The 22416-nt window shown below is 41.2% G+C and overlaps 1 protein-coding gene across 5 annotated transcripts in view; it reads left to right on the top strand.

The window, feature by feature from the left end:
* Nucleotides 1-20253, top strand: part of LOC122564373 (E3 ubiquitin-protein ligase RNF144B-like) — an 85659-nt gene extending 65406 nt beyond the window's left edge. For all 5 annotated transcript variants that reach the window (XM_087978619.1, XM_043719154.2, XM_087978616.1 and 2 more), the window contains 4 exons: nt 2625-2829; nt 7205-7349; nt 8610-8699; nt 12953-20253. In XM_087978619.1, coding sequence (XP_087834745.1) covers nt 2625-2829; nt 7205-7349; nt 8610-8699; nt 12953-13093 — 581 coding nt within the window. In that variant the 3' untranslated portion in view covers nt 13094-20253. The remainder of the gene's footprint in view (nt 1-2624; nt 2830-7204; nt 7350-8609; nt 8700-12952) is intronic.
* Nucleotides 20254-22416: the final 2163 nt, after the last annotated feature.

Raw genomic sequence — 22416 nt, 5'->3', positions numbered from 1 at the left:
ATAGCTGCTATTACCAAAACAAGCGAAGGCCTAAAACAGTTGAAGGAAAGAAATCCTTTAAAATACTCATAAAGTCTTATGAGTACCATTCGCTTCCTGTAAGTATCACATTTTTTGTCACACTCTCCTTTTAGAACTTCCTGCATAGAGTACACCTCATATATTTGGTAACAGTTTTAACGGTATGACAGAAATGTTACCTCACTTCACATAACCTTTTATATTGACAATAGCTAATGCTTGGAAGGAATAGAAGATTCTCTTTCTGAGACAATGATTCAGATAATTGCATAAACCACACCAACTTCATTGTTTGATCAAATTGCCTGCCCCAGTTGAATTATAGTACAAGTGTGAAATGTCCTTCTCCATATTGGGGTTATTTTGCATTGAAACTTTCCCTACTGACAACTACTTTAAAAATATCACTCATTTCCATGAAAGTCCTGTTGGAATTTTGGAAATGCAAGTTAAAAAAAAAAAATTCTAAATAGTTGCAACACGCAACCTAAGTTTTCAGATATTGTGTAGAATTTGGCCTGGTGACACTCTTAGTTTGTACTTTCATCTGAGTCTCTTGTAGATAGTAGTAACTCAACAAAGCTCCTGGATGTGACCATTTTTAGACTTTTTAGCAGAAAGTTAATGACCTGCTACAGTGTCCTCATCACCATTTTATCATTCATACAAACATAACCAAAACAAAATCATGCAGTAAATTGGGGAACAAAACTGCAGGGTGGCACGGTGGCACAGTGGTTAGCACTGCTGCCTCACAGCGCCGGAGACCCGGGTTCAATTCCTGCCTCAGACGACTGACTGTGTGGAGTTTGCACATTCTCCCCGTGTCTGCGTGGGTTTGCTCCGGTTTCCTCCCACAGTCCAAAGATGTGCAGGTCAGGTGAATTGGCCATGCTAAATTGCCCATAGTGTTAGGTTAAGGGGTAAGTGTAGGGGTATGGGTGGGTGTGTGGACTTGTTGGGCCGAAGGGCCTGTTTCCACACTGTAGGTAATCTAATCTAATAAAATTCTGGAACTTAAAACATGAACCTGATGTCTTTCAACGTTGACGCTTCTGCTCCACATGAACACAATGAGTTGTAATCACTCTTGATTTCTTTATTCTTGCTTCCTGTAACCACTTAACTAACCTAACCTAATAATATCGCATGCTGATGTCTGCTCTATGTTCATCCAGAAAAATGGAAAAATATTCAACAATATATATTCTTACTTCCAGTTTATCACTTGTTGGTCATTAAGTTGTGGTCATTTTGTTTCATAATCCGAACGCAAATGATGTTTGTTTTATTTCGAGCACTGGAGTGGAAGTCAGGATTTCAGTTATGGAGGTAATTCCTATGGGGAACCCAGGAAAAAGCAAAACACTAACTGAATAGCATTTTCTGAGTTGGCTTGAAAGGGTTCTTTAAAATGTTAAATACGATAGATCGTGATGGAGGTAAATGTAGAAACAATGCTTCTAATTCTGGGTTGTCCAAAATTAGGGATAGTCAACACAAGATGGCCATGAATAAATAGATGAATCCAGGAGAAACTGCTTTAACCAGAAAGTTGTTCAAAAATAGATTGTTATGACATATCGCCTAGTTGAGGATTATAGCATTTAAGGGTAGGAATTGTCCCTTTTAAGGGAAGGGAATAAGTGAGGGACAAAGGCATTGAAAGATAACCTGACAACTTTAATTCAATGAAGTCGATCAAGAGGAGGCTGGTACCAATTTCTCTGCTGTAATTTCCATGTGGTTGGTCTCTCTGGCAGTATTCATTTATTTTTAAAGTATTTAGCAAATGGACTCACCGTCAACAACCATTTCAAGGGGAATAATATTAGAAATTTTGAATCTATTGAACAGGATCATTTGCTTGTGCCCCAGTGAAACAATTTAGTGAGGACTGAGATAACATCTAGGGGTTGTGTTAATATTTCATAATTTCTCAAGGGTATTTGATGGAGGAGGACATGTAGGTTAAGTAAAATTGTTCAGAGCTGTTAAAGTTAGTCGCTATTTAATGGCAGCATCAATGAATGTCATGATACTAAGCGTCTCGACTATATATAAAAATGAAATCCCTTCTGTTTCAATTTTCTCTGCGCCTTACGTCATTGGCATTGTGAGACGATTGCCAACCACACCAACTCATGTGAGTGTGAGAGCTGAAACACTTTGCAGATGATGAAATAGGTGATGTACAAGAACATTAAATTGAATGTTTAATAAAAGATTAGTATCAGAGGTCATGTGAACTCATTCACAGAAATTTGTCCCTCCAAACCTGACTTTCTCCTTATCTGACATCCAGGAAAATCTCCATCGATTAAAATGCACAGCAGTTGATTCAAAATCAAACATTTTAGTAATTGTTTCACTAAGGTTGACATCTAATATTCATTTTTAAACCTTTGGGAAGAAGGCTACCCGTGTCACACAATGGAACTTTTAAACATAAAACCCACAGTGATACATTAAATGGAGAGAAAACTCAACTGGTTATAAAATCTAATTTGTGTAATGTTGAGGCTAGAATTGAAAATAATTTTAGGATTTAAAGAACCATTGGGATTGCAAATTTGTTTGACGTTTCTTTGTTTTGTTTTTAGAAGTCCATCTGGATCCTTTTAGGACATGGTGCCCCAGGGTCCAATGTCAGGCTGTATGCCAGGTAGCTGATTCTCACCAGGCTGTGTCAGTCCAATGTCCCACCTGCCAGGCGGAGTTTTGCTCCATTTGCAAGGCCAGTTGGCATCCAGGGCGGGCATGTCAAGAGAGCCAGCCCTTAATGCCCTCAAAAGCAAATGATGCAAGGTAAGAATTATGAGGCATGAATCAATAACCGTTGCTCTTGGAATGGACAGAACTTTGGGTGAATTTTATCATTTTCTTCCCTTTTGTTGTCAGAATCAGAAGTGCCTAACAAGAGAGAGACACCAATGGAAACCATTCTGAAATGAGAATAAGTGTTTTATTACAGTATTAGTCCTTTATCATTTTAGATATCCAACTTTGGGGTTTTTTGATATGTTTATTGGGATATAAAAGACAACTGCGCAAGCGCTAAATTAGTGGCAAAATATTTATATTTCGGCCTTGTTCAGTTTTAACATTGTCCAAAGAAATGTCGAAAGGGCATCCTGTAGGGATGGTTTGGAGATACCGGTGTTGGACTGGGGTGTGCAAAGTTAAAAATCTCACAACACCAGGTTATAGTCCAACAGGTTTAATTGGAAGCACACTAGCTTTCGGAGACAACCACCTGATGAAGGAGTGTCGCTCCGAAAGTTAGTGCTTCCAATTAAACCTGTTGGACTATAACCTGGTGTTGTGAGATTTTTAACCTTATTCTAAAGGGAGCAATTAAATAGATGTTGTCTAACCTGTTCATATTGGTGAATTTCCACGCAAATGTTAATCCTAATCAGATGTATCACAATCCTTGCTGAAATGTGGTCATTGTGACTACGTAGGGATGAGCAGTAGTTATTTTGATTGTGGCAAGCTTCCATTAACTTCATTGAGCTGATGTCAAGTTAAGCTAATCTGATTGCTTGAGAAAGGAATGTTGTCAGACTGAGGTAAAAGATTTGTTCTTCTAATAGTAAGACGTTTCTTGTCTACTGGGATACTCAGAGTATTGTTTAATGTTTCTTGCTTAAATGAGCCAATGGACTGAGGAGTGGCAAATGGAGTTTAATTTAGATAAATGTGAGGTGTTGCATTTTGGTAAGGCAAATCAGAATAATTAGAATATCCTTTTATTGTCACGTGTACTCGAGTACAGGAGTACAGTGAGAAGTATTCACAATGGCTGCCTCTGAAGGCACCATCATAAGTAAAAGTACGTAGGTACAAATCTCGGATACAAAGAGGAATAAAATAAATAAAAGGAGAAGTAGTAGCATAATCTAGTTTCTGAAAAATAAGTTAGAAGTAAGAGAGTTATAACATAGTTAAAGGATTGACATTACATTCTGGTAACGAGTTTCAAATAGCAGCAGCACAGCAGGTGGTCTGACTGCCGGTGCAATACCCCAGTCCAACACCTGTCCTGCTCCGCTCCAACCTCCATACTGATCCATATGGCTACTCAGCTGCAACAAGGTAAGTTGCACTGATCTGGGACTTGCTCGCCCTCAAGCTGCATCAGGTCTCGTTCCTCTTGTGCTGCTCAGGGAGTGCTTCCATGCACAACGTTCCAGAACCCATTTCCCCTGATGCTGCTTAGGGACTGCTAGAAACAGAAAAAGAAGAACAGGCAGAGCAAAGGAGCTCTGGGTGGAGCATCCTACTCTGCCTCCATCTTGCTATAAGATCAGGATGAGACTTATAAAGTTAATGTTAGGAGCCTGGGGAGTATTGCTGAAGAAGAAGACCTAGGAGTGTAGGTGTGTAGCTCCTTGAAAGTGGAGTTGCAGGTAGACAGGGTGAAAAAGAAAGCATTTGGCACACTTGCCTTCATTGGTCAATGCATTGAGTAAAGGAGTTGGGATGTCATGTTGCAGTCGTACAGAACATTGGTTAGACCATCTTTCGATTACTGTATTTAATTCTGGTCTCCCTGGTATAGGAAGGATCTTGTGAAACTTGAAAGGGTTCGGAAAAGATTTACAAGGATGTTGCCAAGACTGGAGAGTTTGAGCAATAGAGAGAGGCTGGCTGAGTAGACTTAGACTATTTTCTCTGGAGCATTGGAGTCTGGGGGATGACCTTTATAGAGGTTTATGAAATCATGAGGGGCATGGATAGGATAAATAGCCAAGGACTTTTCCCCATAGTAGGGGATCCCAAAGCTAGAGGGCATAGATTAAGGTGAGAGGGAAAAGAGTGAAAAGGGGCAACATATTCACACAGAGGATGGTGCATGTATGGCTGCCAGAAGCAGTAGTGGAGACTGATACAATGACAACATTTAAAAGGCATCTGAATGGGTATACGAATAGGACGGGTTTAGAGGGATATGGGCCAAATGATGGCAAATGGGACTAGATCAGTTTAGGATACCTGCTCTGTTACCGTGCTGTATAATACTATGACTCTGCTCTGTTACTGTGTTGTATAATTCAGGCACTGCTCTGTTACTGTACTGTATTACTCTGTTACTCTGAAGTCAAGTATTCATTTGGTATTGAGATTTTCCTAGAATAAGTGCTGAACTACTTGAGTGGAGCTTAAATTTAGGCTGTTGAACTTGCCCTTTCTTTAAAAAGGAGATGGAATGATTTAGTAGATTTTATTCTCTAACTTTGAAATTCATCTCCTTATTAATGGACACTACATTGAAGGAGTATTCTACAAAACAACTTTGATTACCCCCCACCTTTTGTTTACATGAGTGTGTTCTGAAATTATATATCAGGAAGCAATTTTGTTTTAATTTGTGAGGTGAAGGTTTGAGGAACAGCAATGTGTCCCCAAATGTTGGACTTCCTCGAGGCAGTGTGGAGCCTGGAGCAGATCACTCATGACATCTGTTCTACAGTGTTTCAGACATTCAAGTGCATGAACTCTTTGATTCAAAGAGTGGCCAACCTCCTGGAAAGCCATCGCACTGAGTTGTACAGAATGCATGTTGCATTCTGTCGCCTTGAATGGTCAGATGGGTTGATGGGGCTGAGATGGTACTAAAATCCCCACTTGGCTGCTTGTTCTATTGGGCATTGCATACATTCATTGAAAGGGTGAGACCAAGATAATGTTGATGGGAACCACCTCTCAAGTGATCTTTCATTGGTCCGTCCTCTTTTTTTTTCCCTCTGTAGCAATCCTACAGAAATTTCCTGCGATTAGTGTTGCTCCTGCATCACGCAGTCAGTGCAACCACTGGAAATTTCCCCACTGGTGCTGCAATGCTGAAGACTGATACTATGATCATTCCATTCAGCAATGCAAGCGACCAGCCTCCCTGCACTCCTGCCTAAACTACAGGGACTCAACCTATGCACCTTCCACCTTGGCTATTATACCCTCCATGCCAACTTGCCCAGTATCTACTCTGGGCAAACTTCCAGAGCTATGTTGGGTTGATATGAAATAAAGTTCTCAAAAATAAGTACAGTCTTCACTATATTTCTAATAAAAAAAAAGTTCACTCTTGAAAGTCTGTTTAAGTTTTAGATTTCACGTTTATTCCCTTATAAAAATAATCACTTCTATGTTCTCACCACATTAAAGGAAGCAGAACCCTTAATAGGCCATTTAAGTTGTCAATAAAACTAAGAGCTTGGAACTCCTGCTGAGACAGTTGTAGCTGTTGGAAGTCAGTCAAACATTCATAAATGCCCCTTCGGGAAATGTCATCAAATGATTTTTAAAACTGCTGGAAAGATGCTGCAGCATATAGTAGCTGACATGTTTTTTAAACTCTTACTGACAACTGTGGGCATGCTTTTAAGATTTGAGTTAAAAGTCACACAACACCAGGTTATAGTCCAACAGGTTTATTTGGAAGTGCTAGCTTTCAGAGCGCTGCTTCTTTATCAGTTACCAGATGAAGTAGCAATGCTCCAAAACCTTGTACTTCCAAATAAACCTGTTGGACTATAACCTGGTGTTGTGTGATTTTTAACTTTGTCCACCTCAGTCCAATACTGGCACCTCCACATCATGTTTAAGATTTGAAGTTGGAGGCGATTTAATAACCTTCAGATCATGGCAGTTAAATAGACATTATTGTTCAAAAACCTTTGTTTATTTGTGACTGCCATGTTATGCATCAAGTTGCTCATCGCAGCCAAATTAGTCTGTTTGAATGCAGCACTGAGTAAAATAGTAAGGCTGATTTTGGGTTTCCCTTATGTGTGAATCATACCTCACTCCCTTTCCATCAGACAGAATTTGGAAATAGCAACAAACTTCCACACTCCCATTACACCTATCATTTTTGGAAACTCCAATCTGGGTCATGGAGCCTACAAACGAGAACTAGTTCAGATTTTGTCTAAAATGGATTATAATCAATAGTTCTCATTATTTATGTGTATGTGAAAATTTCAAATGAAGGAATATTGCTGTTGATAATGAAATCATTGCTTAAATTGTAAATTGATTGTGACACCTTCTAGTATACATTGTGGGTTGTTCTGAGATCAGCCTTAGATTGTTTGTTTTGGCTAAGTTTGTGAGGCTAAATATGCATGTTAATAAATGTTAACTAACCTCTTTTTGCCTTTGCCTCTTTCTGTAGTGATTCCACCAGCTTTGACCCCGATGCTCCCATTAAACAATGTCCAGTGTGTCATATCTTCATAGAACGAAATGAAGGTTGTGCTCAAATGATGTGTAAAAACTGCAAACACACCTTTTGCTGGTATTGTCTTCACAATCTGGATGTAAGTGGATCATCAAAATGCTGTTTGACATTCAGATTACACGAATTTGCATTCTTTTAATTTGTTTGAAAGTTGTGATCTGGACAGATATTCTGATCAGGACAGATGTCCTCATCTATGAAGTGACTGATCTTGTGCATTGTTTCTGTCCCTTGATCACACTACTGCACTGAGGTAGCCACTCAACTGGTCCAGATAAAATGTACTTAATTAATTGACTGGTTCGTCCTTGTGGACGCCACTACAAATTTTAAAAGCATGTCCTCAGCTGTCAGTGAGAGTTAAAAAGCTAAAACTTCCATCGAAGAATTTATCAACTCATTTTCAGAACTCCACAATAAATCCTTAAAGGTATTTCAAAAGATTATGGGGTTAGCTAGCTTAAATGGTCAGCATTCTCTTGCTAATTATCTTAAATCTACTGACTCCCTTGCTAGTGGGAGCAGATTTGGAAGTTATTCTGTTGAAATCTCTCAATTTTGAACACTTTAGATTAGATTACTTAGTGTGGAAACAGGCCCTTCGGCCCAACAAGTGCACACCGACCCGCCGAAGCGTAACCCACCCAGACCCATTCTCCTACATTTACCCCTTCACCTAACACTATGGGCAATTTAGCCTGGCCAATTCACCTAACCTGCACATTTTTGGATTGTGGGAGGAAACCGGAGCACCCAGAGGAAACCCACGCAGACACGGGGAGAACGTGCAAACTCCACACAGTCAGTCGCCTGAGGCGGGAATTGAACCCGGGTCTCAGGCGCTGTGAGGCAGCAGTGCTAACCACTGTGCCACCGTGCCACCCACTTGTGTAAAATCTGTCTTTATTTTCCCTTGCTCTCAGGAGAGCAATCTCAGCTTCTTTTGGTTCCATGTCTAGAAACTCCTCTACTACTATGTCATCTTTTCCTGTATGACCAAGCTTTTGATCATGCCTTCCACAACCACCCCCCCTCCCCTTGTCTGTTTGGCTTTTCTATGTTTTCGTTTTGTTAAAACATTTGTGAAGCATCATACGATGTTTCCTGTTAGTAATGCTATAGAAATTCTAATTGTTATGGGAGCAATAGTAGATCTTATTCAAAGAGTGCAGTGTTTCAAACCTCATCTTTAGAACAACAAACAGACCTATGTAAAATTGCATGCTAATCCTCACCTGTTATAACTTATTGATTTTGAAAATCAAGGTATGGAATACATTTAGTACAATGTGACAACTCTGTGTAGTTTATTCAGATATTGGCTATTTGTATTTTTCAGAATGATATTTTCTTGAGACATTATGACAAAGGCCCATGTCGCAATAAACTTGGCCACTCTAGGGCCTCAGTTATTTGGAACAGAACCCAGGTGAGTAGCAATTTTTAAAAATTCTCTCTTGGGATGTGGCTGGCCATCCCTAGTTGCCCTTGAGAAGGTGGTGGTGAGCTGCCTTATTGAAACATTGCAGGCCATGTGCTGCAGGTAGACCCCTAATACTGTTAAGCAGGAAATTCCAGGATGTTGACCTGGCAACAGTGAAGGAATGGCAAGTCAGGATTGTGAGCGGTTTGGAGGGAACTTGCAGGTGGTGGAGTTCCCATATATCTGCTGCCCTTGCCCTTCTAGGTGGATGTGGTTGCAAGTTTGGAAGGCACTCTCTAAGGATCTTTGAATCTCTGCAGTACATCTTGTTGAGAATACACAATGCTGCTACTGAACGTCAGTGATGGAGGGAGTGGATGTGGTGCAAATGAAGCAGGATGCTTTGTCCTGAATGATGCCAAGCTTCTTATAGAGTCAAAAAGCATGGAAACAGACCCTTCAGTCCAACCAGTTCATGCTGAACATAATCCCAAACTGAACTGGTCCCACCTGCCTGTTGTTGGAGTTATGCTCATCCAGGCAAGTGGGGAGCATCACCTCACACTCCTTACTTGTGCCTCGATGATGGACAAGCTTTGGAGGAGTCAGGAGGTCAGTTCCTTGCTGCTTCATTCCTAGCCTAACTGGGAAGATGGAAGCAGTTAAATTCCGTGCATATGTTATGTAGAGATATTGGTCAGAAATACAATTATGAAGTACTTAGAGGGATATCTGGAACAGCAAAACCTTTTAGCTGGGACTGTATAGCTTTTTCCAATTATCTCGCATCTTCTAGTCCTCCTTCATCTGGAGGTGCACTTGGTCCTCGAACCAATGTGAGCAATACTGTGTTTGTGCACCTATAGGTAATATGAAGGTTTAGACCATTAGACATAGGAGCAGAAATAAGCCCATTTGGCCTATCAAGCCTGCTCCATAATTTGATCATGCTGATATGTTTCTCAAACCCATTGGCCTGCCTTTACCCTGTAACTGGGGATCCCCTTACCAATCAAGAACCTATCTTTCTTAATTACATTCAATTACTTAGCCTCCGCAATTTTCTGCAGCAATGAGTTACACAGATCACCTACTGTCTGACTGAAGAAATTCCTCCTCCTCTCCATTCTAAGTGGTGGTCCCTTCAGTTTGAGTCTGTGTCACTCCTACAAGTAGGAACATCTCCTCCACATCCATTCTATCCAGGCCTCTCAGTATTCAGTAAATTTCAATCAGCTTCCCCCTCATCCTTCTAAACTCCATCAAGTACAGACCCAGAGTCCTCAACAGCTCATGCAACAAACTCCTCATTCCCAGGATCATTCTTGTAAACCTCCTCTGGATCTCTCAAGGCCAGCACATCCTTCCTTAAATAGAGGTCCCAAAACTGCTCACAGTGTTCCAAATGTGGTTGGACCAGAGCCTTATGCCACCTCACCAGTACCTTTTATGCTCGCAGGTAGATAGGATAGTGAAGGCTGTGTTTGGTATGCTTTCTATTATTGGTCAGAGTATTGAGTACAGGAGTTAGGAGGTCATGTTGCGGCTGTACAGGACATTGGTTAGGCCACTGCTGTAATATTGCGTGCAATTCTGGTCTCCTTCCTATCGGAAAGCTGTTGTGAAACTTGAAAGCGTTCAGAAAAGATTTACAAGGATGCTGCCAGGGTTGGAGGATTTGAGCTATGGGGAGAGGCAGAACAGGCTGGGGCTGTTTTCCCTGGAGCATCGGAGGCTGAGTGGTGACCTTATAGAGGTTTATAAAATCATGAGGGACATGGATAGGATAAATAGACAAAGACTTTTCCCTGGGATGGGGGAGTCCAGAACTAGAGGGCATAGGTTTAGGGTGAGAGGGGAAAGATATAAAAGAGACCTAAGGGGCAACCTTTTCAGGTGAGGCTGGTACAATTGCAATATTTAAAAGTCATCTGGATAGGTATATGAATAGGAAGGCTCTGGAGGGATATGGGCCAGGTGCTGACAGGTGGGACTAGATTGGTTTGGGATATCTGATCAGCATGCCCGTGTTGGACCGAAGGGTCTGTTTCCATGCTGTACATCTCTATGACTCTATGGCTCTAAGGTTGTTGCCAGGGTTGGAAGATTTGAGCTATAGGGAGAGGTTGAATAGGCTAGGGCTGTTTTCCTAGGAGCGTCGGAGGCTGAGGGGTGACCTTTATAGAGGTTTATAAAATCATGAGGGGCATGGATAGGTTAAATGGACAAGGTCATTTTCCTGGGGTGGGGGAGTCCAGATCTATAGGGCAGAGATTTAGGGTGAGAGGGGAAAGATATAAAAGAGACCTACGGGGCAACTTTGTCACACAGAGGGTGTTACGTGTATGGAATGGGCTGCCAGAAGATGTGGTGGAGGCTGGTACAATTGCAACATTTACAAGGCACCTGGATGGATGTATGAATAGGAAGGGTTGGGAGGGATATGGGCCGGGTGCTGGCAGGTGGGACTAGATTAGGTTGGAATATCTGGTCAGCATGGAAGGATTGGACCGAAGGGTCTGTTTCCATGCTGTACATCTCTGGTTCTATGGCTAACTGAATGCTGATGTTGTATTTGCCTTCCTAACTGCTAACTGAATGTGCATGATAACCTGAAGAGAATCCTGAACTAGGATTCTCCAGTCTCTTTGTGCTTCAGATTTCTGAAGTCTTTCCCCAGTTAGAAAATAGTCAATGCATCTTTCTTCCAGTGAAGTGCATAACCTTCCGATCCAATGCTGGCAGAGTAAGATGCTCCAGCTGGAGCACGTCTTTCTGCTTGTTTTTCTTCTCTTTCTGTTTCCTCTTAATTCTTTTTTACCTACTTCTCTCCGACTTCCAATGACAAATCCCGGCTTTCAGAGACGACCTCCAGCTGACTCCTGGCGTCCGATGGCTGGCGACCTCCCAGCCTGGTTCAGTGGCCTCCTGTGGTAACTTCCTGGCATAGCGTGGCAACCTACCAGCCTGATGTAGTGGCCTCCCCGGGTGGCGGTCTGAAGCAAGCTCTCCGCCTCATGATCCTCAGAGTGAAGCCTGGCGCGGTCTGGAGCCAGGGCCTGGTGTGAACTGGAGGCTCGATACTATTGTGGTCTGGGTTGGAAGACTGTTGTATTTCTGCAATGCACGATATTATATTTCTCTATTCTCTAAGATCTTGTAACCAAAGAAGCTGTACTTAGGTACCTAAGTAGTGCTGTAAATGCTGACATATACACTTTTGACTATACTCATCAAGTATTTGTGACAATAAAGGCTAACTTAGTCAATCTGTCACTTTCCCACATTGTATTCCATCTGCATCTTCTACAAAGTGCTTGCAGCTTCAGCTAGTGATATTAAAAGGGTCTGGATGGATGGTCCTTTACTGAAAAAAGTTTTTTTTAATTTGGAAAGTGAACAATAATATTCTAAAGCTTTTATTTAATATTCTAAGTCACTATAGCGTTTATTGCTTCTATACATATTAGAATGGTGAATGGGAATTGGAGTGACAGAGACTGGCATGAGGAGCTATGGAATGGTGGGCAAATGGATAATGTTCAGCAATAGGGAGCATGAGGAAGCCCTTTTCAAACTTGCCTTTCATAAATGTCTTCCTTATGAATTGTAGTTCATGACAATTCTGCGATGCCCTGAACTAGGACTCTTTTGAAAAGCTGGTCTGACCCCATGAAAATAGCAGAGGAACAGGCCATGCCTTTCTCTGCAATGAAGCCAGCCTGTTCGGATGTTCAGGGCTTTTGACACAAAATAGTTTGCACTTTTTAAAGTAACCTCCAATAATTGGACACCGCAGTATTAGGATGGAAATCGCAGAATCAAGATTAGATTATCTTCCCTACAGTGTGGAAACAGGCCCTTCAGCCGAACCAGTCCACACCAACCCTCCGAAGGGTGACCCACCCAGACCCATTTCCCTCTGACTAATGCACCCAACACTGTGGGTAATTTAGCACGGCCAATACACCTGACCTGCATGTGGGAGGAAACCGAAGTACCTGGAGGAAACCCACGCAGACACAGGGAGAATGTGCAAACTCCACACAGACAGTCGCCCGAGGCTGGAATTGAGCCTAGGACACTGGTGCTGTGAGGCAGCAGCGCTAACTATTGTGCCACCGTGCTGCCCCTGCCATTTGCCTGCTGTTTTCAAAGGGCTCCTGCATCATGCAGTCTTGGCAAATATCCATGCCTTGCTATCTGATTATTCTGTGTATTACTAAAATTTTAACTTTCCTTTTTCCCTTTCCCTGCAGGTTGTCGGGATCCTCTTTGGATTAGGCCTTATTGTGCTAGTCACATCTCCACTTCTCCTCCTGGCCTCTCCCTGCATCATTTGCTGTGCCTGTAAGTCCTGTAGGAGTAAGAGGAAACACCATGGCCCATCATCTACATAAGCTGAGGAAACCAGTGCACCAGTGTTCTCTGGGTGCCAAGCCTTCCTCACTCCACCTGGACCATCTTCTTCTTGAAGTGCCTACTGGATCAGTGCTGTGAAAATATATATAGTATAGACTGTGGGGGAAGGGAAGTTGGTGGTAGCTTTGATTTGGGAGATGTCATTGTAGTGACTGAAAGAAACAGGTCACACTAAAGTGCAGTTGGTGAATATAGCATTGCTCAGGTGTCTCAGCAGCAAGATGCTGCACCCTAATTTTCTCGATGAGGATGACTGTGTGCTTTCAGTTAAATATTCTGCCCACCTTTAACATTTCTCCCTTTGCCTGCTCTCCCATAACAGACCCATTGTGTTTTAGCAGGTTTCTTATTTATATGTTTTATCCAGCTTGGGACAGGATAAGATTCTCAATTATACCATTTTCCATCACTTGGACAAGGCAGTGTTTGACATCCATAAAAATCCTTCACCTACTACCATATATGAAGAAAATCATTGAAATTCACTTGAATGGGGCAATATAAGACTCAAACTCAAAGCCATCTAAACCCTTTCAATGAGAAACTGCATTGCTTTACCCACCGGATTGTTATTCTGATATTTAGACTATGGTGGTTGTGTTATTTCATTTCCCTTTTCACACTAAAGTACTTGTTTATGTCAAGTTGTAGCTTATGTGCAGAAGCACCAAATGTGCATTTGGTACCAAATCTTATGAAACTTATCTTCCATCATCAAGGCTACAAACAGCGAATCGCAAGAAACTGATCATGACATTCTCTTTCCTTTTAGAGCTTTGAGGTTTGTTGTGAATGGAAGGAGGAGGAGAATGTCGAACATGACTTTGAATGTGAAGTGAATTCTTAATATATAAGCACATTTACAAATACCATTGGCATTAAGTTTAGACAACTGTCTACCATGGATTGGGAAAGTCAGCTTTAGAGAAAGTGGGTTAATTTTGGGTGTTGAAGTAATAGCCAGACAATTCCCATCAAAGGGCTGATTTTTTTCCAGTCTGTTGGAAGCAGGTCAAGACTCAGAATCAGGATTGAAGTTACAAAACAATGCATCAAGCTGGTTCCCCAGTGCAGCTGTACCTTGCCAGAGACAGGGCCAACATAACAGAGGTTATGGATCCAGCACCAATAGGCAATGATTAGATCAATGAATGGCCCAATAGGGGAGATTCTGATTGTGATATTGTTGTCTTTCCAATGGTGGATGGGCTCCTCAAGTGAGGCCAGAGCTTGACTGGCAACTAGAGTGGCAGAGCAGTGTGCCATGGATGTTGTCCACTCTTATTACCTCAGCATGGACCCACTGGGATATCTCATGGCATCCATAGAGAAATTTCCTTTCTATAATTGTGGCCTGATAGCTGTGGCCATGTGTGATTTTTAAAATTATTTAAAATTATACAGAGCCCCTCCATATTGAGATGCCCCGTAGTCTCTAATGACCTCAGTCCATTTCTCCTGGTGGAACTGCTAGCCCTAATATTTGTCCTCACATTTCCATTGTCTACCCACCATCCTTAGTTGGACAGGGCATCGTGATTCCCGTTGGAAGATCGCAGCCAGCGTCTTGAACCGCTATCTCCAGGTTCATGAACAGATTTGAAAGTGACATCAGCATTGTGATCCAACCATAAAAAAATCAGTCCCAAGTGTTTGGATACCTGACCCAATGTCTCATTTGGTTCAGTGTCAAAGTTTTGCCTGATTATGTTCCTATTAAGTGCTATTGACATTTTTTTTGCTGTTAAAAAGTACTATATAATTAAAAATTGTTGTTATTGCATCTAATTAGAAGAGCTCCACTTTCTTAGTCTCATATTATAACTAATGCTCTCATCACTGATTATCCTAATTAATCCCTTCTGCAACTTGTATGGCCTGATAGCTTTCTAAAAGATGATGCCCAACCTGCATACAGAAGCTGAACTGGTTTTTAACCCGTCATTTATTTATTTGGATTTTCAGCATATTTTGTCTCCATATAAGAAGGTATATGCTTCCACCTGTACTATTGCTGCAGATGTAAGGGTATTTCTTAGTCTCTTTTATACTGTTTTGTAACAACAGATTCATGAGAATGAGAGAGACAATGAGGAGAAACAAATGAAAGTAAGTTTTGAATATTGTCAGTTAAAAAATATTCCATTTCCAATGCGACTCCAGCAACAATACTGACCCATTCTGTAATCTATAGATTGAACAGAGATATTCAGAGACTAGGAAGTAAATATTCTATCCACCTTTTGATGACAGAAGTTGAAAGATAAAGCAACGTGGTGAGCTTTGGCTACCCATAATTTGGTCAATTTTCTTGAGAAGAAATGATACCAATTTAAAATTGGTTGTTTGGTTAGACTTGAATCTGCTCATGTTTTCCCTTTTACGGTGGAATATCTTATTGGTGACATTTGTGCTAAAGTTTTCTTTTTAGAAAATTTTGAGATTATCATAGGAAAGAGGGAATACATGATAAAAAAATCTCAACATCCATTTTGTGAGGATAACAAATCCTTTTGATGAACGTAGGAGTTATTTTTGCATTATTAAAAGTTATAATGCCATTTTTATTTTACTATTAGGTGTGTGTTTTAAAAAGAAACAGCAAAAATTTGACTGAGATTGGAAAAATATGACCAAATGCACATTTGGTAAAGGTATAGATTTTAAGGAATTGTCTTCACAGTGCAAAGATTTATCTATTGGGAGAGTATATTAGAAAGTTGGATGAGGCAGTCGGTTGACTGTGTGCAGGATTCATAGATTATTATCTCCAGTAGTCAAAGGTTGTCAGGAGCACAAATCTGTAAACTTACAACTATAACATTTAGTTGTGATATTGCTAATACTGTAAAATAATTGCATCAAAGAGCCTATTTTTTAACATGATATTTTCCAGGATATTTTCCTTTTGGCATTCCCTAATATTGACCTAATGGATATGTAATCATCCCTTGTGAATTTTCCTTCCCCATTGAGTGTATGGGATAGTGTCTTTGATTGCTAGTCTGAGAGAGTACATAAAGCCTCAGATTATCATTTCAAATGAAACCTATCACACTTAACCTAAATTATCTTCTCGCATCTTATCAGATGACATTGAACTTGCGACTCACTGATTCAGACAAGGGTGGAATCGTTGAACCACAATGATGCTAAATCTTCCAACTACTCCTTGATCCCTTGACTTGGTCAGTCCAAGGAAGAGGGTGATTTTGGGCCTGAACCATATTTGTCAAGGAAGTGGTAGTTTATGACGCTGAAAACCCCTTGAAAAGTAAATGTATTCCTCAAGAACGAAGAGGAAGTCTAAACATTTACTGGAGACCAGGCCCAAGGTCTGCCAGATTTTGTTTTGCTCCCAACAGGCATGGAATTGATACTGTAATCAGACTTTGCATGTGCTCTTGCTACCAGACCAGTTTTTTCTGATTGAGTGATTGTTCTGTGATGGGAGCCTGCATTGAAGTTATTGAGAAGGGATGTAAGATTACTGGGCAGCACTTGCAACTTGAAAAGGCACAGGAAGTCACCTGCAGAGGCCACACAAACTGCACGTAGGCAGTCCCTGATCAGTTTTATTACTTAAAGCATTAGAGCAGAGGGTGGAGGAAAATGTGTAAGGATAGAGAGTGTTCCGTCATAAGCCTTTAAAATGTTACATTGTCTGCAAACAGCACTGTAGTATCTGAGCTTCCTGTGAGCTTCCTTTCTAAGTATTCACACGGTATCTCATGCATTTATAAAAGGAAATCTTAGAATCCATAGTATGGACACAGGCCGTTTGGCCCAACAAGTCCATACTGACCCTCCGAAGAGTAGCCCGCCCAGACCAATTCCCCGAACCTGTATTTACCCCTGACTAATGTACTTAACCTACACATCCCTGAACACTCTGGGCAATTATGCATGGCCAATTCACTTAACCTGGACATGTTTAGACTGTGGGATGAAACTGGAGCACCTGGAGGAAACCCACACAGACATGGGGAGAATGTGCAAACTCCACACAGACAGTCACCGAAGTTGGAATCAAACCCCGGGTCCCTAGCGCAGTGAGGCAGCAGTGCTAACCCCTGAGCCACTGCACCACCCTTAAAAAGTAAAGGAAGTCAAAACTTGGGATTTGTCCTGACTTTTGCAGCTGATGTTTTAATTTTTTTTTATTAGGACTTGTGAAAATGCAGATTCTTTTTTGTCATGTACTGAGCTGACTTATTGCTCTCCTGCATCTTTTCAGTTTTTTTTTTAATCTCTCACTTCAATTATTTTTGTTTTCAAAGTGTTAATAGTATACATTTATCTTATTTAGAAATATTTCTGAAAAGAGAGACATGCTGTTGAAGTTTTTTCATCTTGCATTCATTAGGACAAGATCACAAGAAAATCAAATCTCTGAGAACAACAGGAGAAGAGGGTACTGATTAGTTGACAGGTGGGCTTTGATAGAGGTGTTACCATGGAGAATGCACCAAGGAATAGTTAACTTCCATTTTTTAACTTGAATTCAGACCAAGCGAGTGCCAAGCTGATTTAGCTGATTTGGCTAAATCATTGCCTGGAGGAATGCACCAGGGAATAGTTATCCCCCGAGCTTTTGTTTAAGTGAAAAGGCGCAACACTAGGCCATGTTCTTTGTGTTCATTGAAAGACAAGGTGCCATATGTGAATGTGTGTAGCTCCTAGCAAACACAAGAGAGTTGTTAATGCAACTCTTAGCATATTTGGGATTGTTTAGCAGGTGTTGTATATTTGGGGAAATTCCATCCAATGGTGGAACTTTATTTTCTGAGTTTTACAATCATGGGCTTGTTGAGTATGGTCAGTATGCTGCCTGTTTTGAATAGCCATCGGAAAACGCTGTTTGATATGATCTACCACTTCCTGCGATACGTCGTCTGGTTTTCGTGTGATTCTATCTTGATAGTACAAAACAGAAAGCTTTAGTCATGTGTCTGTCTTTACTTCAACAATACGCCAGTTCTGTACAAGCAAACAACTAAATCTCTGTGTGTTCTGGGAACAGCTCACTGTGCTTGTATCCCTTATTTTGTACAATGAATTGTGGAGACATATTTGGTGCAATTAGACAATGTTAGCAAGCTTACAGTGAAATGTTACCTTTGCCAGGGGTGTTTCTGACTTCTTATAATGTGAAAACGAAATGATGCTAGACTTTCCAAGGACATTATTTAATTTGCCTTTCTAAAATTGTGACCATTGTCCATTAATTGATGGGAGAGCCGCATAGTGGCTGAACTGAGAAATGGTCTTAGCTCCTGGATTAAAGCAGTTTGCTTACTTTGTCTGTGCCTGGAGCAGCAACATGAGGATATGAGGTCAGAGAGAATTTAAGACAGAGGATGGTACATGCATCTTTACACCAGAGATTTATCAGTATCTGGAGCAGGTTACACATCAGTTGGCTGAAGCCAGGGCACTAGACTAACTTATCAAACACCTAAATTCTGCAATGGGTGGAGTACTAAGGTTCATGTTCCAGAAGAATGGGATCATATGGACTGTTGACCAGCTGAATTGAATAATGAAATATTGGATAAGATATAGACTAGAAGGTTATATTGGATTAATACTATAGATTTTAGATGACAATTTGGATTGTTGCAAGTATGAACTTCAACATGTCTAATTCTTCAAACACACTCCAATCTACATTATCTAAGATGAATACTTTTATTGTTACTCCCAAATTTTACAATCTCCCAGCAGCCAGCATTGAGGTTGAACTGGATTGGTAATTGAGTTTTGTTTTGTTGTATAATATAAAAGGAATCCGTGCTTGAAAACTTTCAGCCTGGAGTGCTGACTCCCTTTGGAAGTTATTCAGTTTTTCCTATGCCCTTCCCTCATAGCCCTGCAAGTTTCCCTAGTCAAGTATATGACATTTCCCTCTTGAAAGTTCCTTTACTATGTGTTGGGAAGTACATTGTAGCTGATAGTAGTTTGTGGTGTAATAAAATGCATCATCCTCTCCTCTCTGGTTCTTTGATATTATGGAGATACACTGTGGAAATTTATCCATTATAACTGACCTGAAAAGACTCATTTAGTGCAAGATGGAAAGAGGAGGAATTTGTTAGTATATTTGGTGCTGCTGGAGAGACGCACCTTCTTGTGCTGAAATTCTCTCCCACCCAGCTACTAGTTTTTGCTGCACTTTGTTCTGTTTTCGAGACTGGAGTAGGTGGTGGTGGAGAGTTGCAGGTGGTCTCAAAAAGTGTCCTTATTTGAATAGACTTAAATCCTTTTGTGAATCATGTGACACCCTTGTGCTGGTATGTAGAGAAGCTAATCCATTGCCTGGCAAGAGTTAACATGGACAGCTCTTATTATATACTTTGATAATTTATTTAATATGTTTTATGTTACTCTTAAGGTAGAGTCACACAACCAGGATTTACAAACTGTCCTGACAGGGCTAAGGTTGTGGATCTGGTGTCTCCATGCTTACTCTGCTGAAGCAGGCAAACTTAACCCTAGAAGAGTTGGCAAATGAACTTGTTTTTGGAGCATGCAATTTACACAAAGGGATGCAGGTGCCTTCTAGAGCGTAATACAGTGCAATAAGCTTGCTAATTCTAGTTGGAGCTCTTTCTGTAGGTTCCAGCATATGACGTCCTTCTAACAGCCCTTGTCCTCAGCTTCCAATAATTTGTTTGGAAATAGAGGCAAAAGCAAATGGGGGCAAAAACTTTCACTGTCAATTTTTTTTTCTCCCCTTTCCCTTCCCTCCCCCCCCCCCCCCCCCCCCCCCCCGCCGCTCCATATGTTATACTCAGCTGTGACAAGAATGTTAATGTTCAATTTCTGAAGACACCAAGAGAATTCTGCAAAATTAGAAACCCAAGGCCAGTTAGTTTTATTCCTGTATTTATGTGCTACTTAAAACTGATTTGAGTTTTACACTTGTAGTCCCAGTTATTAAACTCTGTGCCCAAGCCTATGTCACATTGTTGTAATATCATAAGAGCAGCATTGTAAATCCATGCACTTTATTGTTGTACCTATAAATGTAGTTCCCGACATAACTGTGCCATATTGCTAAATATTCAAAATTTAAGAAAATAATAGTTTGGAAGCTTATGTATATTTTTGTTTGATATTAAAATAAATAATATTACTTGTTTAATTGTTTTATTCATTCCTGGGATGTTGACATCACTGGCGAGACCACTATTTATTGCCCATCCGAATTGCCCAGAGGGCAGTAAAGAGTCAACCACATTGTTTTGGGTCTGCAATCACATGTAGGCCAGATCAAGTAAGGATGGCAGATATCCTTCCCTAAAGATCACTAGTGAACTGGATGGGTGTTCCTGACAATCGACAATGGATTCCTGGTCATTATTAGATTCTTAATTCCAAATGCTTTATTAAATTCAAATTCCACCAGCTGCTGTGGCAAGGTTCAAACCCAGGTCCCCTAAAAATTAGCTGAGTTTCTGGGTCAATGGTCTGGTAATAATACCACTAAGGCCATCACTTGCCTAGTGTCTTTTATTGACATTGGTGGGTAAACCATGTTGATTGTGTGTCAGAGTCATTGGAAGAGGTGTAGCTGTGAGAAGTCGTTCAATCTCTGAACTTGAGAGGCCAGTATCCCATCATCAAGTCATCCTTTATTAACACATGCATCATACTTGAACTGGCCCAGCTTCCTCCGAGTGAACAGAACCTCTAACTCTCCTGTTTATAACAGTCAGCCAGGGGTGCTGAATGGACCAGATTGGACACCCCCAATAAGGGAACTCGTATTCTGAGTGCTACCTGGCTGACCTTGTTGCAATCACTACGTTCCTCCCCCTCTATGTTTGGGCACATCGGCCTGTTCTTTTTCTTGTAGCCTGACCTGGAGCATTTTTGCACCAGGTCCAGTTCCTCTGACTCGGCCTTGGATATGTGTGGTGTGTACCAGAACATAGCCTGCCTCTTGTGCCCAGAGAATAGAACATAGAACAGTATAGGCTCTTCAGCCCTCAATGTTGTGCCGGCCTACTCTAAGATCAGACTAACCTACATACCCTTCATGATACTATCTACCATGTGCCTATCCAAGAGTCGCTTAAATGTCCCTAATGTATCTGACTCTTCTACCACTGCTGGCAGTGCATTCCGTGCACTCACCACTCGCTGTGTAAAGAGCTGACCTCTGACATCTCCCCGAAACCTTCCTCCAAATACCTTAAAATTATGCCCCCACATAATGGACATTTCTGCTATTATGGGGAAAAGTCTCTGGCTCTCCATTCTATAGATGCTTCTCAACATCTTGTATACCTCTACAAAGTCACCTCTCATCCTTCTTCACTTCAATGAGAAAAGACCTAGCTCCCTCAACCTTGCTTCATAAGACATGCCCTCCAGTCCAGGCAGCATCATAGTAAATCTCCTCTGCACCCTCTCTAAAGCTTCCACATCTTCCTATAATGAGGCGACCAGAACTGAACACAATATTCTAAGTGTGGTCTAATCAGGGCTCTTTAGAGCTGCAGAATAATCTTGTGGCTCTTAAACTCAATTCCCCTGCTAATTAAAGCCAACACACCGTACGCCTTAACAATCCTAACAACTTGGGTGGCAACTTTGAGGGATCTATGGACATGGACTGCAAGATCCGACTGTTCCAACACACTGCCAAGAATCCTGCCTTTAACCCTGTAGTCTGCATTCGAATTCAACCTTCCAAAGTGAATGACTTCACACTTTTCTAGGTTGAACTCCATCTGCTACTTATCACCCCAGTTCTGAATCTTGTCAATGTCCCATTGCAACCTACAACAGTATATAACCTTCACTATCCACAACTCCTCCAACCTTCATGTTATCAGCAAACTTAGTAACCCATTCTTCCACTTCCTCATCTACGTGATTTATCAAAATCACAAAGAGCAGAAGTCCCAGAATCAGTATCTGCAGAACACCACTGGCCACCGAGTTCCAGGCTGAATACTTTCCATTTACCACCAACTTAACTCCCTATATTCTCTTTTCAGATCCTCCTCCCTTTCCATATCTATGTCACCAATGTGTACCATGACTTCTGGCTGCTCTTCCACATCCTTAAGAATCCTGGAGATGCAATCTGAGACATGCCTGACCCTGGCAGCTGAGAGGCAATATACCATCCGGGAGTCTCGCTCGCGACCACAATCTCCTGTCTCTTCCTCTCATGATTGAATCTCATATTGCTATCCCTCTCCTATTCTTCCCCCTTCCTTTCTGAGTCAGGCTCAGTGTCAGAAACCTGGCTGCTGTGGCTTTCCCCTGGTAGGGTCCCACCTGA

Source organism: Chiloscyllium plagiosum, unplaced genomic scaffold (genome assembly GCF_037043375.1).
Source record: "Chiloscyllium plagiosum isolate Xiang-an unplaced genomic scaffold, Cpla_swu_hap1 HiC_scaffold_34, whole genome shotgun sequence".
NCBI classification, from domain to species: domain Eukaryota; kingdom Metazoa; phylum Chordata; class Chondrichthyes; order Orectolobiformes; family Hemiscylliidae; genus Chiloscyllium; species Chiloscyllium plagiosum.
This window is presented reverse-complemented; position numbering and strand designations above follow the sequence as displayed.